This window comes from Aplysia californica, unplaced genomic scaffold (assembly GCF_000002075.1).
Source record: "Aplysia californica isolate F4 #8 unplaced genomic scaffold, AplCal3.0 scaffold00683, whole genome shotgun sequence".
NCBI lineage: Eukaryota > Metazoa > Mollusca > Gastropoda > Aplysiida > Aplysiidae > Aplysia > Aplysia californica.
The window spans coordinates 117,058-131,700 of NW_004797953.1; the positions used below are offsets into that span (position 1 = coordinate 117,058).

A 14,643-nucleotide genomic window follows, 5' to 3' on the forward strand; every position below is an offset into this window, starting at 1 on the left:
TCTCTCTCTCTCTCTCTCTCTCTCTTTCTCTCTCCCTCTTAAATTTTGTTCAAAGTAGCCTCACTATTTGACCGACAAATACGAGGTGCGTCTGGCAGGGCCATTCAAAGACCTGTTTTTGTTTCGTCTAAAGTGTAATCTGGGTGGCTTTCGACTATCGACGCCCTCTCATCTTCCACTTCCAAGTTCACTTTCCTAAATCTTTTTTCAACAATGTCTTCAGTTTCAATCGTTCTGCGTACAGTACTGTATGCAGTAGGCTACTTCGGTTGATTTATAACGGTTTAGGGAGCATGCATTATGTAATCGTCACCACAACAAGAAGGCTTCTCGTATACCGCTATTCTCTTTATCATCGAGACTGACTCTTTTTATTCATTTTTCTTTTTGTCAGGCATGTTTAATAATAATATGTTGCTGTATCTTCCAGGTAAGATCTGTTACAACGATTGATTGCATCAAAGTGCTGAATCTAACAAAACGAGATGATGGAGAGAGAAGTGAACAGTAAACAATCAACGTAGCTAAGAAACAGATATTTGAACTTTCACTGCTGCATTTGAACTCTCTGTCTTCATATTTGATCGGGAAAAGGTGTAGATCTAAAAAGCTGACGACGAGTATTGAAGGCGAGAGACGCCAACAGTAAACAACGAAAGTTGCTAAGAGACAGGGTAGCTTCCCCTGACTCGAAGATGATAGTTATATCATAGCTTCGTAGTTTTTCGTATTGTTGAATTTGAACTTTCCTATGCTGCATTTGAACTGACAATGACGAATTCGATTTCCCTGTTGTTTACATTTGAGCACGCCTGTGATTACATTTGAGCTGACATTTGCTTACGCTTTCCATTGTGTTGAATTTGAACTCTCTGTGTTGAATTAATTCGACTATTTTGATATTTGAACTTTCATTGCCGCATTTGAGCTCTCTATTTTGACATTTGATCATGAAAAGGTGCAGTACACGTGTAGATAGTGGCAGTAGTTGAAGTAGTGGTAGAGTTGGTAGGGATAGCAGTGGTAGTGGTGGTAAAAGTAGTAGTGGTAAAAGTAGTAGTGGTAGAGGTGGTAGTAGTAGTAGTGGTAAAAGTAGTAGTGGTAGTGGTGGTAGTAGTAGTAGTGGTAAAAGTAGCAGTGGTAGTGGTGGTAAAAGTAGTAGTGGTAGAGGTGGTAGTGGTAGTGGTGGTAGTAGTAGTAGTGGTAAAAGTAGTAGTGGTAAAAGTAGTAGTGGTAAAAGTAGTAGTGGTAAAAGTAGTAGTGGTAGTGGTGGTCCTGGTATTTGTGGGGGCGCAGTAGTAGTGGTGGCAATGGTAGCAGAAGAAATGCAGGTAGAGATGGTAGTGGAGGTAGTGGTAGTGGAGGTAGTGGTAGTGGTGGTAGTGGCAGTGGTAGTGAGGGTTTTGATAGTGGTGGTAGAGGTGGTAGAGGTAGTGGTGCTTGTGGTAGTAGTGCCAGTGGTAGTGGTGCTAGTGGTAATAATAATAAATAGCATTTGTATAGCGCATATCCCCGCTCAACAGCAGGCTCTATGCGCTTTACACTATATTATTGATATTACCCCAGCAGACCATAGAACATTCCGAAACATTCTCATCTTCCCGGGAAGCATACAGTGCAAGCAGCTGGGAAAGCTCTCAAACACCATAAAACTGACAAGATCTTTCGCTGTCTCTAGCCGGGTACCCATTCCCACCTGGATGAAGTGAGGAAAATTCGTGTAAAGTGCCTTTCCCAAGGACACAACGTCGGACCCCTGATGGGATTCAAACCCACGACCTTACGGTTGCGAGTCCGAGAGCCTAACCACTAGGCCACCGTGGTAGTAAGGGTTGTGGTAGTGGTGGTACTGGTGATAGTGGTAATGGTGGTGGTAGTGGTAGTAGTAGTAGTGATGGTTGTGGTAGTGGTAGTGATTGTAGTAGTGGTGGTTGTTGTAGTGGTAGTGATGATAGTGGTCGTGGCGGTAGTGGTAGTGGTAGTAATGATAGTGGTAGTGGTAATGATGATAGTGGTAGTGATGATAGTGTTAATGATGATAGTGGTAGTGATGATAGTGGTAGTGATGATAGTGGTAGTGGTAGTGATTGTAGTAGTGGTAATGATGATAGTGGTAATGATGATAGTGGTAGTGATGATAGTGGCAGTGATGATGGTGGTAATGATGATAGTGGTAGTGATGGCGGTGGTAGTGGTAGTTGTGGTTGTGGTAGTTGTGGTTGTGGTAGTGGTAGTTGTGATTGTGGTAGTGGTAGTGGTGATAGTGGTAGTACTGGCAGTGGTAGTGGTAGTTGTGTTTGTGGTAGTGGTAGTGGTGGTTGTGGTAGTGGTAGTGGTGATAGTTGTGGTAGTGGTAGTGGTAGTGATGGCAGTGGTAATGATGGTAGTGATAGTGGTGATAGTGGTAGTTGTGGTTGTGGTAGTGGTAGTGGTGATAGTGGTAGTTGTGGTTGTGGTAGTGGTGATAGTTGTGGGAGTGGGAGTTGTGGTTGTGGTAGTGGTAGTGGTGATAGTGGTAGTACTGGCAGTGGTAGTGGTAGTTGTGGTTGTGGTAGTGGTAGTTGTGGTAGTGGTAGTGGTAGTTGTGGTAGTGGTGGTAGTGGTAGTGGTAGTTGTGGTTGTGGTAGTGGTAGTTGTGGTAGTGGTAGTTGTTGTTGTGGTAGTGGTAGTTGTGGTAGTGGTGGTAGTGGTTGTGGTAGGGGTAGTTGTGGTTGTGGTAGTGATAGTTGTGGTAGTGGTAGTGGTAGTACTGGCAGTTGTAGTGGTAGTTGCGGTTGTGGCAGTGGTTGTGGTAGTGATGATAGAAGCAGAAATAATAGCGGTAAAGGCGCAGGAGAAAAGTAGCCCTGAGGCACGGAGTTCACCTCTCATGGCAAAGGTTCGAACCCAGTCCGTTCCGGCATGTCCATTTTTTTTCTTTTTCTTCTGTTTCTTTTGTCTCATCCTACCCCTCCCCTCTTTGTCTTTCTTAAAAAATCCTCAAAGCGACCTCCTCTCTCGCCTTTTCTCTCTCACTCACTCACTCGACCTCTTTTTTTTTTTTTTTTTACCTCTACGTGTATAATTGTGGTAGGTAAAATCGAGCATCTGTCTTTCTCGGATACGGACGAAAAATCTTAGAGACCCCGTGTGCATGTCCCGTACATTAAAACTCCCTTTGTTGTCGAAAATGATAGTAGAGTAAGCTCTTTGGTCTCCACACGGGCAACATTTTTAAAAAAAATTGCTTATTTAATAAAAAATAATTTTTAAATCCCTATTAAGCCTGTAAATTAATAGTAAGAAATGTCTTACAAAATCCTCAATTCCACACATATTGACCCTGTCCTCTCCTTTGAAGCATATCAAAGAAGTCGAGATCTGAAGGGAGGGGAGTGCATACTGTTCTCATGTTGTACTTGAGCAAACTTCTTTCTTCCTCTATGTCTACAGCATAGACCACGGGTCCCAAACTTAACCCCATACGTACTGGTACACCCTGGGGTAATCTTTGTACCCCTGGGTTGTATTCTTCACATTTTAGAATACTTCTAGTACGAAGATCTCTTCGAAACTTTCAGTATTTCTCAAAAAAATATTTTGACAGACTGCTATGCAAAGCGTACGAATCGGATTAACGAGTAAATTTCCTCTTTAGAAAGTGGTGGCACCGAGTTCCCCACGTCGTATAGATACGATAGTAAAACACGACGTACGGAGAAGGTTAAAGTACCCGGCGGCCGCGAGGGAAGGAGTCTGGGTGAACCTGGGCCACATCAAGTATAATTTGCCACAAAAAAAGGACTGGAGTACTCTGTACTTTCATACAACCAGCTTACGCCAAATCCTCAGAATCTTCTGGCCCGACAAGATTTCCAACGCAGATCTGTTACGTAAATGTAGGCAAGAGGACATGACCACCATAATAAAAAGGAAAAGATGGAGATGGATTGGACATGTTCTTAGAAGAGAGCCAGACTCTATTGTGAAGACTGCCCTCCACTGGACACCCGAAGGACGTCGCAAAAGGGGCAGACCCAAAGTGACCTGGAGACGCACAGTGGAGTCTGAGATGAAGGCCTGGAATCATTCATGGGGAACGTTGACCAAGATGACCCAAAACAGACAGAGCTGGAGATCCTCTGTTGCTGCCCTAAACGCCAGATGGCGTAATGGGTAGTAAGTAAGTAAGTAAGCAAGTAAGAAGTAGGCTACTCTGTTAAGTGGTAAAAGAGCAACCTTGAAATCAAGCTCTAAACGCATCAACGCCAGTGGCAGCTCCCACGAACCTGAGCTGAAGGGTGATCTGATAAAACGCATTCCTCTTATTAACATTGTTAGTTTGTCTTTAGCTCAAATTCGATAAAATTTGGTTTAGTTGTGGTAAACGAGATATATCTTCCCGTGGGATAGTCAAACATAAACAACTTAGCTATTTGTTTGTTTAATCAGCAAAAAAAACAAACAAAAAAACCCACACTAAATCGCGATTATCTCGAAACCTTGATTTTGAGAAAAATTCGTGTTTTTTAAAATAAAGAGATAGAAATATAAAAATCCTGGGTAACACCTCGGCAAACAGGTGCGTGGGAGAAGACCGTGCAGGTCACACCAGTACGAGTGTACATAACGTTGTTGTTGTCAAGTAACGGCCGAAAAAGACCGCCTGCAGGCAGCAATTGGCCCACGGCATGGGGTAAAAAAGTGGGTTACGTTGTACTAGCTGGGCCCCCTTTGGGTGAAAGGAATGATCAGTGTATTAACGTGAGCCGAAAGACATTGGCCTACGATATTTACACTCTACTGGAATGAAGCAAGAAATATTGAGAGATGCAAAACATTAGAAGGTTTAGATCTATACTCTCAAAACAGTGCACACGGTTAGTGAACGGAAACCTCACTTGTTTACAATGGCGTTTTAAAAGACAGACTTTGCCAAGTTTAGATCTAAACGAAACTAATGAAAAACTGAAAATTAAGCTACAGTGACTTCAGGCTCCTCAATAAAACTGTGCACCCTTTAAATGATTCTGAACCATCATTAATTTGGTCAAATTCGAAAGTTAAGTGGTTCGTAAGTTTTAGGCTGCGAAAGAGACAAACTTTCACAGATATAAAATTATGTATAGATTACTCCTTTAGCCGTCATCGACATCGATGGACAAGCGAAGAAGGGAGCAATGGGAGCGGCAGTCGTTGGTTTTGTGTGCTTTTTAGTTGTCTGTTTTTGTTCATGTAGAATTTCATCTTTAATTTCTTAATCCTATCCGTATGTCGTGTTTTACAATCGTATCCATACGACGAGGGGATCTCTGTGCCTCCATTTTCCAAAGAGGAAATTCACTCGTTAATCCGATCCGTACGCTTTGCATAGCAGTCTGTCAAAATGATTTTTTGAGAAATACTGAAAGTTTCAAAGAGATCTTCGTCCTTGAAGAATTTTAAAATGTGAAGAATACAACCCTGTGGGTACAAAATTACCCCAGGGGGTACGGATAGGGTTAATCCATAGGGGAGGGGGTGGGGCTATACAGCATTGATCCATCTATCAATCACAGGCTACCAACTCTACAGATCCTCTGTTCTCGTACCAATTTCCTGCGTCGGACTCGAAATTTCTCATTGTTTTTCTTATTGTGTTCATTCCTATTGTCTTATTGGTTAACTAGCTGGGTACCCGTTCGATGGATGGACTCAAAAGAATCGGTCGTCAAGTCATTGTGGAAACAGTGCGCACCTGCTTGTGAATGGAAGCTTCACTTGCTTACAATGGCGTCTTAGAAGACGGACTTTCCCAAAATTAGATTTGAACGAAACTAATGAAAAACTGAAAAATAAACTACAGTGACTTTAGACTCCTTAGTATAACTGTGCACCCTTTGAATGATTATGCACCACCGTTAATTTTTTTCAAATTTGAAAGTTAAGTGGTTCGGAAATTTTAGGCAACCAAAGTGAAGAACTTTCACTAATACATTATAGATAATAGATATAGATATATTGCACTACTGTATCTTGTTCACCTGTTCACTTTCGTCTGACCGCTGTTAAAACAATATACAATCAAATCCCTCTGTTTGTTCTTCGTTGGTCGTTACATACGAGTCTAAAAGATAGATGGCCTACAGAATCTGAAAGCTCATTTGATAAAAGTGACTGCAAGCTAAGGTCAGGTATGTTCTGAGATATAGCCACGGAATTTTGTCTATGTTGAAACTATAAGGAGAGTTATTTTTTAAAAAAATATTCCTCTTGTTCTCATGTCCAGGACAGATACGAGCTGAGGTTTGATTTGATTTTCAAGGGAAAGCACTATTACGCCAGATACGACACATTTTCCCTGTCTGGAGAATCGGATAACTACAGACTTCAGTTATCTGGATTTTCGGGTAACGCAACGAACCCCGAGCATTTTATACGGGACACCATGTCTGATAGCAAAGGCCAGCCGTTCTCCACCAGGGACCGGGACCACGACTCGTCAGCTCAAAGCTGTGCCAGGGGTGAACATTCAGCGTGGTGGTACAACAAGTCAAAGCTGTGCCAGGGGTGAACATTCAGCGTGGTGGTACAACAAGTCAAAGCTGTGCCAGGGGTGAACATTCAGCGTGGTGGTACAACAAGTCAAAGCTGTGCCAGGGGTGAACATTCAGCGTGGTGGTACAACAAGTCAAAGCTGTGCCAGGGGTGAACATTCAGCGTGGTGGTACAACAAGTCAAAGCTGTGCCAGGGGTGAACATTCAGCGTGGTGGTACAACAAGTCAAAGCTGTGCCAGGGGTGAACATTCAGCGTGGTGGTACAACAAGTCAAAGCTGTGCCAGGGGTGAACATTCAGCGTGGTGGTACAACAAGTCAAAGCTGTGCCAGGGGTGAACATTCAGCGTGGTGGTACAACAAGTCAAAGCTGTGCCAGGGGTGAACATTCAGCGTGGTGGTACAGCAAGAGGTGCAGCGGCGTGAGCCTCAACGGACGCTGGGGCAGCAAGCTGTACCGGCAAGGCCTCTACTGGTACGGGATAACAGGGTCCGTGAACTCTGTCTCCTTCAGCGAAATGAAGATTCGACCAGTGGTCCAGTGACAGCTTCACGACTCCCAATACTCCATGTCGCCGGCCAGATGTTCAAACGTACTAAACGTACTAAGCCCAAAATTGTGAAAAAGATTTTTTATTGCAGTTTCTTAATCTGTAGTATCAGTTCTATAGGCTCGTGAAATATTTAGTTGAAATACAAAATCTAAATGGTGAAAAAAGCAAGGGAAGACACATAACGTAGGAACATTTAGTAAAAGAACTGAAACAGATTTCTCTCTCTCTCTCTCTCTCTCTCTCTCTCTCTCTCTCTCTCTCTCTCTCTCTCTCTCTCTCTCTCTCTCTCTCTCTCTCTCTCCTTTTCTCCTGTAAAACGTTGCTTTCAGAGTGTAGGACATTTTAACAGCTTGTTGACGATATGTTGACTGTGTATTTAGATGCCTTCATGTCTGTGTATTTGTTTTAGTTTGGTGGTTAAAAAAAAGAAATTCCCTGAAAGAAAAACATCGAGACTTTACTTCTTAGACTGTATTTGTACCGTGGTGTCTGGTTATAGGACAGATTGTTTGAAATGGAAACGGAGCAGAAGAATTCTCTGAACACCTCCAACACTGGGCCCTGTGTGCTTTGCTTTTTATTCCAAACTAGAAATTATTCTTTTGTAGGTCACACACTCACACTAAATTAAATGCCCCCCCCCCTTTTTACACACATATATATACACACTAATATACCCATGCATACTTGCGCACAAACACACACACAGTCACACACACACACACACACACACACAATCACACATACATTCACATATACCCATATACACTTGACGCACACGTACACACACACACACACACACACACACACACACACACACACACACACACACACACACACACGTACATTCACACTTACTCACATAGTAATCTACACAATCACGCACACACACACACACACACACACACACACACACATATATATATATATATATATATATATATATATATATATATATATATATATATATATATATATATATATATAAAATATACACATCAAGGAAACCAAACTTCTCCTATAGGTAGGGCAACGCCCACTTTTGGAAAAAGGTCAAGATTTCTGGAAACCCCCGAAAACTTGGTTAGCCCAATTGTCCATAAAAGCAACCATTTATTGTACTGATCCTGATAAGTGCGACATCTACAAAAGGCACCTCCGTCAGCAAGAAATTCAAGATCGGAAATTCAGAGCAGTGTTATCGCGGAGCCGGCGTTCAAACAGGGAACCATATGTGAGGCATCGTGGTGAAATCAGGCGCTCGTCAAAATAAAGGAATCCAAAAAACAGGCATTCTCCCGCCAGTTTGGCAATTTGTAACGATTTTTTAATCTTTGGCTCAACACCTTTTAAGTCTGTATAACAACACATTTCCATGCGATTTTACTCAAATTCGTTGATTAGAGGAACAAAAAAAATATATGGAAATTTCTAGTTTTCAAGGATTCTCAAGCTTTTGAAATTACCGAACTTCGGCGGCCATTTTCTCGCTAATTGTACCTCGGAAACCAAGTAACCCCCACCTTCTTCAATAGAAAACTATCTTGACTTCTATTCAAGAAAGATGGGTAATGTTTTCACCAAAAGAAAGGCAAATGAACACGTTTACAGAAGATTCCAATAAGTGCAGATGCCCAAAATTTAACGAGCGCCTGATTCTACAGCGTCATGATACATTATTATTTTTCTGCAAGCCTGTTCAATGCTCAAGGCGCTTAGAAGGATGTATTGGCCCAACTCTATTGTGCGGTCAAAAAGTGGTGGCGCAACTTATCCTCAAATAATATCTCTTTAACGCGTGTATCAATGTCACCCATACTTTGCTCAGCGGTTTGTATCAGTTTGTCTTAACTTAATTATATACTGACGGTCATTAAAAATGCACCATTTTGGATTGAGCACATTTTGGACTAAAATCTATCCATTGACACCAATTGAGGTTGACAAAAGTTCACGGGCAACAGAGGTTACCGATCGCATAAAATTTAAAGTTCCCAGTTCAAAACTGTCAATGCGCACGTGCAACATGCAAAAATCCGATATGTCGACCTCAAACCTAAAATTTGTTCAGCGAGACAGATTTTTTGGCTGTTAGGGAGAGATTATATTCGCCCATAACAAAAACTGACATTCTTTACTTTGTGCGACGGATTTTTTCTGCGTAAATAATGCCGCAACTTTCCATGCAAGAACGTGAAAAGGCAATTGGAATGCCCCAAGCCGGAATGTCAGCACGGCAAGTTGCCAGGCGCATGAACTGTAGCCACTCGACTGTAACCCAGTTGTCTCAACAAAATGCAGCTACTGAATCTACAGCAGATCGACGACGGAGCGGCCAACCACGAGACACATCACCAGCGCAAGACCGTTACATTTGCCAACGTCACCTTCGTGACCGTTTCCTGCCAGCACCGGAAACAGGTCGTCAAGTGGTTGGTCAGCGTGGACCAGTATCTGAATGGACCGTGCGACGCCGTTTGCGGGAAGCAGGACTTGCAGCCAGACGCTCGTACGTTGGTCCTGTCCTGACACAGTGGCACTGTCAACAACGTTTGCAATGGGCCAGGCAGCATTTACAGTTGGCGAGAGTCGCATGCTGACGGGAGAAGAAGGGTCTGGAGACTCCCCGGCAAGCGCAATGCCAACTGTTGCATGCTGGAGGTCGATAGATGGGGAGGAGGCAGCGTCATGGTATGGGGAGCGTTCAGCCACGATTATCGCACACCACAGTGCTTCTTCGACCAGACTGTGAATGTCACCACGTACCAGCAGGTCGTACCGTTATTTGGTCAACACCCAGAGCTGCAGGTATTCCAACACGACAACGCCCTCCCTCACACCGCTCGAGCCACCACTGTTTTTCTGCAGGCAAACAACATCGATGTCCTGCCTTGGCCATCACTGTCTCCTGACTTGACACCAACTGAGCATGTGTGGGACGACCTTGGCCGCCGTTTGTCCCGCGGAAGACCTCTACACAATCTCCAAGAGCTGAGGCGTTCTTTGACAAATGAGTGGGTACAGATTCCAAAGGTGTTCTTTCAGACTCTTGTCAATTCCATGAGAAGACGCTACAAATCCTGTACATTGTATTCAGGTCAATGGAGGACATACACGATACTAAAGCAGGTGTTAAAAACTCAATTTACCGCTCTGATTTTTGAAAAATGACTTTTGTTACTTCATGTTTTTGTGCTTGCGGTGCCATTTGATCTTTTCATTTAATATCAGCTGTGAATGTTCACAAAATGGCCATAGATCGCAATGGTATACAATCTGTTTTAAAAAATAAACACGTCACCACTACTTGAATTGTTTTGTAAGTGGTGCGTTTTTAATGACCGTCAGTATATTTTCCCATAGCAATTGAGGCTAGATCAAAACCTTTTTCTTAATAAATTTATATAAAATACTAAAAATCTCCGTCTCGCGGAAAATGGGATTGTTAACAGATCTTCCCGCTTCTCACACACATTTTTCATACGCATATTATGGCCGACGTCACAGCTCACCAATGCCACTGTTTAGAGGCAAAACTAGTTACAAGAAATTATTGTTTTAGCGAACACATTTGTGAGGCAGCGTGGTGAAATCAGGCTCTCGTCAAAATAATCAAAGTGAAGAAACTTGTATTTTTCATCAGGTTTAGGAATTTTTTAAAATCAAATTTGTGTTTTTTGGCTCAAAACCTTTCATGCCCATTAAAGAAGTCATTTATGTGTGGATTTTTCTGAAAAACGTTTCTTAAAGACACAAAATGTAGATTTTCAGTTACCACGGACTCTTAAGCTAAGGAAATAACTCATCTTTGGCGGCCATTTCCTCACTAATTTTACCTCTGAAAGCAGGTGACCCCCACCTCCTTCTTTCGCAAATATCCCGACTTGTTTTCAAGATAAATGGATATATTTTCATCCAAATAAAGACAAGTGAACAATCTTTAAGATGATACCAATACCTCTACAGGCCCCAAAATTGACGACAGCCTGATTCCACCGCGCTTACGTTACGTGCGCATTGTGTAATCGATCAAATGAGCAAGGATTGTTTTAATGCGAACAGCCGACGGTGAAGAATGTTTGTTTGTTTGTTTGTTTGTTTGTTGACGTAAAAAAATAGGATAATGTAAAGTATAAGGGGGAAATAGAGTGAGCTGCAGTTTTACATGTGCCTTTGTTTATCAGTTTTTATTGAATATTCAGTGGCTTTTTCCATTTTGCTCATCCAGACCACAACACAATCAGCTCCAGTTATAGTCCAATACTATAGAGTGTTCACTTTCGTCTACCCGCGTGAAAAGACAATCTGGCTTATTGATTAATTTACGGTGACCCTCGAGACTTTGCATGGAACTTCTGCAGGCCAGCGACCTGATAAAGATTTTTTTGTTTAAATCTTGACCCAGTAAGTAATATAATTGATAATATATATTTATCCCGTCAGGGGCCCGACGTTGTGTCCTTGGGAAAGGCACTTCACACGAATTTTCCTCACTTCACCCAGGTGGGAATGGGTACCCGGCTATAGACAGCGAAAGATCTTGTCAGTTTGTTAGTGTTTGAGCGCTTAATCAGCTGCTTGCACTGTATGCTTTACGGGAAGCTGAGAATATTTCGGAGTGTTCTATGGTCTGCTGGGGTAATAATATAGTGTAAAGCGCATAGAGCCTGCTGTTGAGCGGGGATATGCGCTATACAAATACTATCTATTATTATTATAATTATAAAAGTTTCTCTATTGGGGTCCTATATTTAAAAAACCGGTCTTTGGGTGCATACACAAGATCACTACAATAAATAACTTCAGTTTGAGAGAGCGACACCCCCCCCCCCCCCCCCCCCACAAACACATATTTCAGTGTGCGCTTTAAGATGTCATAACATGAGCGTCAAGGCGTCTCAACGTGAGTCTCGAAAAATGCTCACTCAGTATCTTGGACCGTGTTTCTTTGGCGAGCGTTAAAGAGAGAGTAAGTGTTGAGGAAAATATGTCAGTTTTTCAATGCTTTAGGCTTTAGGTGTATCATCATCATCATCCAGTGCTAGATCTGCGACAGACATCGGCGATCATGGTTCTCCTTTCATTCCTTTGCTCGGATGCTCTAAAAAAGCTACGTTTGCCTGATCTTTCCCTGTCACTCATTTGTTTAGGTTCCCTAAGTATGTTGTTCTGGGCCTTCCCCTGCCTCGCTTGCCCTCAATTTTGCCAGTGAGAGCTAGATGTTCAAGACCCTTACGTCTATTCAGGTGTCACAAAAACTGCATTTGTCGTTTCCTGATTGTTTTTAACATTGAGCGTCCCACGCGAGCTTCATCAAGCACTACCTCATTTGATTTCTTTTCCTTCCACGATACTCTTAGCAGTCTCCTAAGAAACCACATTTCTGTTGCTTCTATTTTATTTTCACTGTCTTTAGTGATTGTCCAGCATTCACAGCCATATAGGAAGATTGACCAAACATAGCATTTCAGGACTTTCATTTTGATGTTCATTGAGATGTTTCTATTTTTCAGGACTGGGCTCATTTTTTATTGAAACTAGGATTAGCCATTGTTGTAATTCTTCGTTTTATTTCTTTGGAACATTTGGCCTAGGTGTATAATAAGCTGTAAATCACCCATAATGTTTTGACCCCATTTAGGCTAACATCAAAGAAACCGTGTTGGAACCTTAGTTAGCAGCGTTCCCTATGAATGACTTTTTCGATTCTGTTGGTCATCCAACTTTAGACCCCTATGCAAAGATCTGAAAATATTAAACCTAGAGATTTCATGTTATCTTGTTTTAACCGCGGTCAGACGAAAGTCAACAAGCTATAGTGAAATGTCTGATAATAACGAACACGATAAAATGTTGACAGACCGGCAATAGTCTATGTGAACACGCAGAAAAGGAAAGACAGGAGTGCTTGGTGATTCCGTCTTTGTAACCGTCTTCAAATACATGAGCCCGCAGTATGTAGATGCACTTCTGTATAATAATCTGCTATCAATGATAACTTTGGCTATAATGTGAATTTTTGGATAGTAACCAAGGGAAGCCAGCACTATCATTAGAAGTGAACCTTCTTTCTTAAAACGAGTCATGTCCCTTTGATTATAAGAACATTGTAATGAGGTGTAATGACAAAATCAGTTACTTCTCGCAATCCACAAAGGGAGATATTGACCAAAAATCGACACAAGGGTCAAATTTGTAGATTTTCTGTTAATGCCAAATTTTTTAATTATAACCTGTCTTTTATTATTGCATACTTGTGAATTGTAAAAATGTCACTTATCTATAAATAAGTGTGATGTATATATTTCCAGAAGGCTTACATCTAGGAAAGTAACTCATTTTGTCAGCACGATCCATTATTTTGTATAAAACTGGGCGAAAGAAAAGATGAGAGTTGTAATTCACGCAAAAAGGGAATAATTCCACTGAAATTCAGACAGAATTTGAAACTGTATAATATGGTGAAATAATTTTTTTTAGCAAGTCGTGGTTCTACCATTGGGGCGGTTTGTTATAGATCGAATTAAAATTTGAAGATAGGCATACAAAATTACAAATCTACACGATGATCTATGACGTCACTGCTCACATTCTCACAATTTAAATAGTAATTTTTAGTGTGGAAAGCTTTAGACAACCTATACATTTTAATTTTAAAGCGATCTTCTGTAAATACAAATGGAGTTGTAAAGAATGTCTGCTCCTACTTTATATGTGTCACGGCGTGGTGGAATCAGGCGCTCGTCAATTTTTTGGCATATGGGGTTGTTGGTATCATCTTAAAGGTTGTTCATTTGACTTCCGTTGGGTGAAAAAAATATCCATCTATGCCAAATAAAAGTCGAAATATTTGCGATTGAAAAAAGGTCAGGGTCGCTTGGTTTCAGAGGTAAAATTAGCGAGAAAATGGACGCCAAATTCTGATAACTTCTATAGCTTGAGAGTCATTGAAAACTGAGAATGTACATATTTTAAGCGATTGTTCAATGTTTTTAAATAAAATGAAAATAGGAATATGTTTTTGTATGTATATAAAAGGTGTTTAGACCAAAAAAAAAATTCAATAAATATTGTCACACTGGACGAAAAATGCGTTTCATCAATTTTATTGTTTTGACGAGCGCCTGATATCACCACGATGCCTCACATATAATTAATTCGTCCGACGTGGAGCAGCATGATGGTGAAGAGGTCGGAATCGTAGACGGGTATCGTGACAGAGATGTACCTTGGTCAGGGGGCGTCATTCTGGACTTTTAGTAGTAGTTAGTAGAAGTTTTTACGGCGCTCGTAACTGCATAAGGTCATATGAGCGCCAGGAGATTAGAGTTGTTACAAGAGAATAACAAACATAAAAAAAGAAGAAGGGGAGATAAGGACGATAGATGTTTGATAGGAAAGAAGAAGCAAACCACACAAGAGCACCCGCCAACCACCCACTTTCTGGACTTTAGTTTTAGTAAGTGTTTTACGGCACTTGCAACACACAAAACTCATCATATATAAGTTCCGAAATTTAGAGGTGTTACAAGAGAGTAACAAACACAAAAAGAAGGAGGTTGGAGAGGGGGGGG

The 14,643-nt window shown here is 41.5% G+C and overlaps 1 protein-coding gene across 1 annotated transcript in view; it reads left to right on the forward strand.

Annotated features, from left to right (window-relative positions):
* LOC101860691 (fibroleukin-like) overlaps positions 1-6,532 on the forward strand; it is a 13,677-nt gene extending 7,145 nt beyond the window's left edge. Inside the window, exon 6 of the mRNA XM_005108366.2 lies at positions 6,248-6,532. Coding sequence (XP_005108423.2) covers positions 6,248-6,532 — 285 coding nt within the window. The remainder of the gene's footprint in view (positions 1-6,247) is intronic.
* The last annotated feature ends 8,111 nt before the right edge of the window (positions 6,533-14,643 follow it).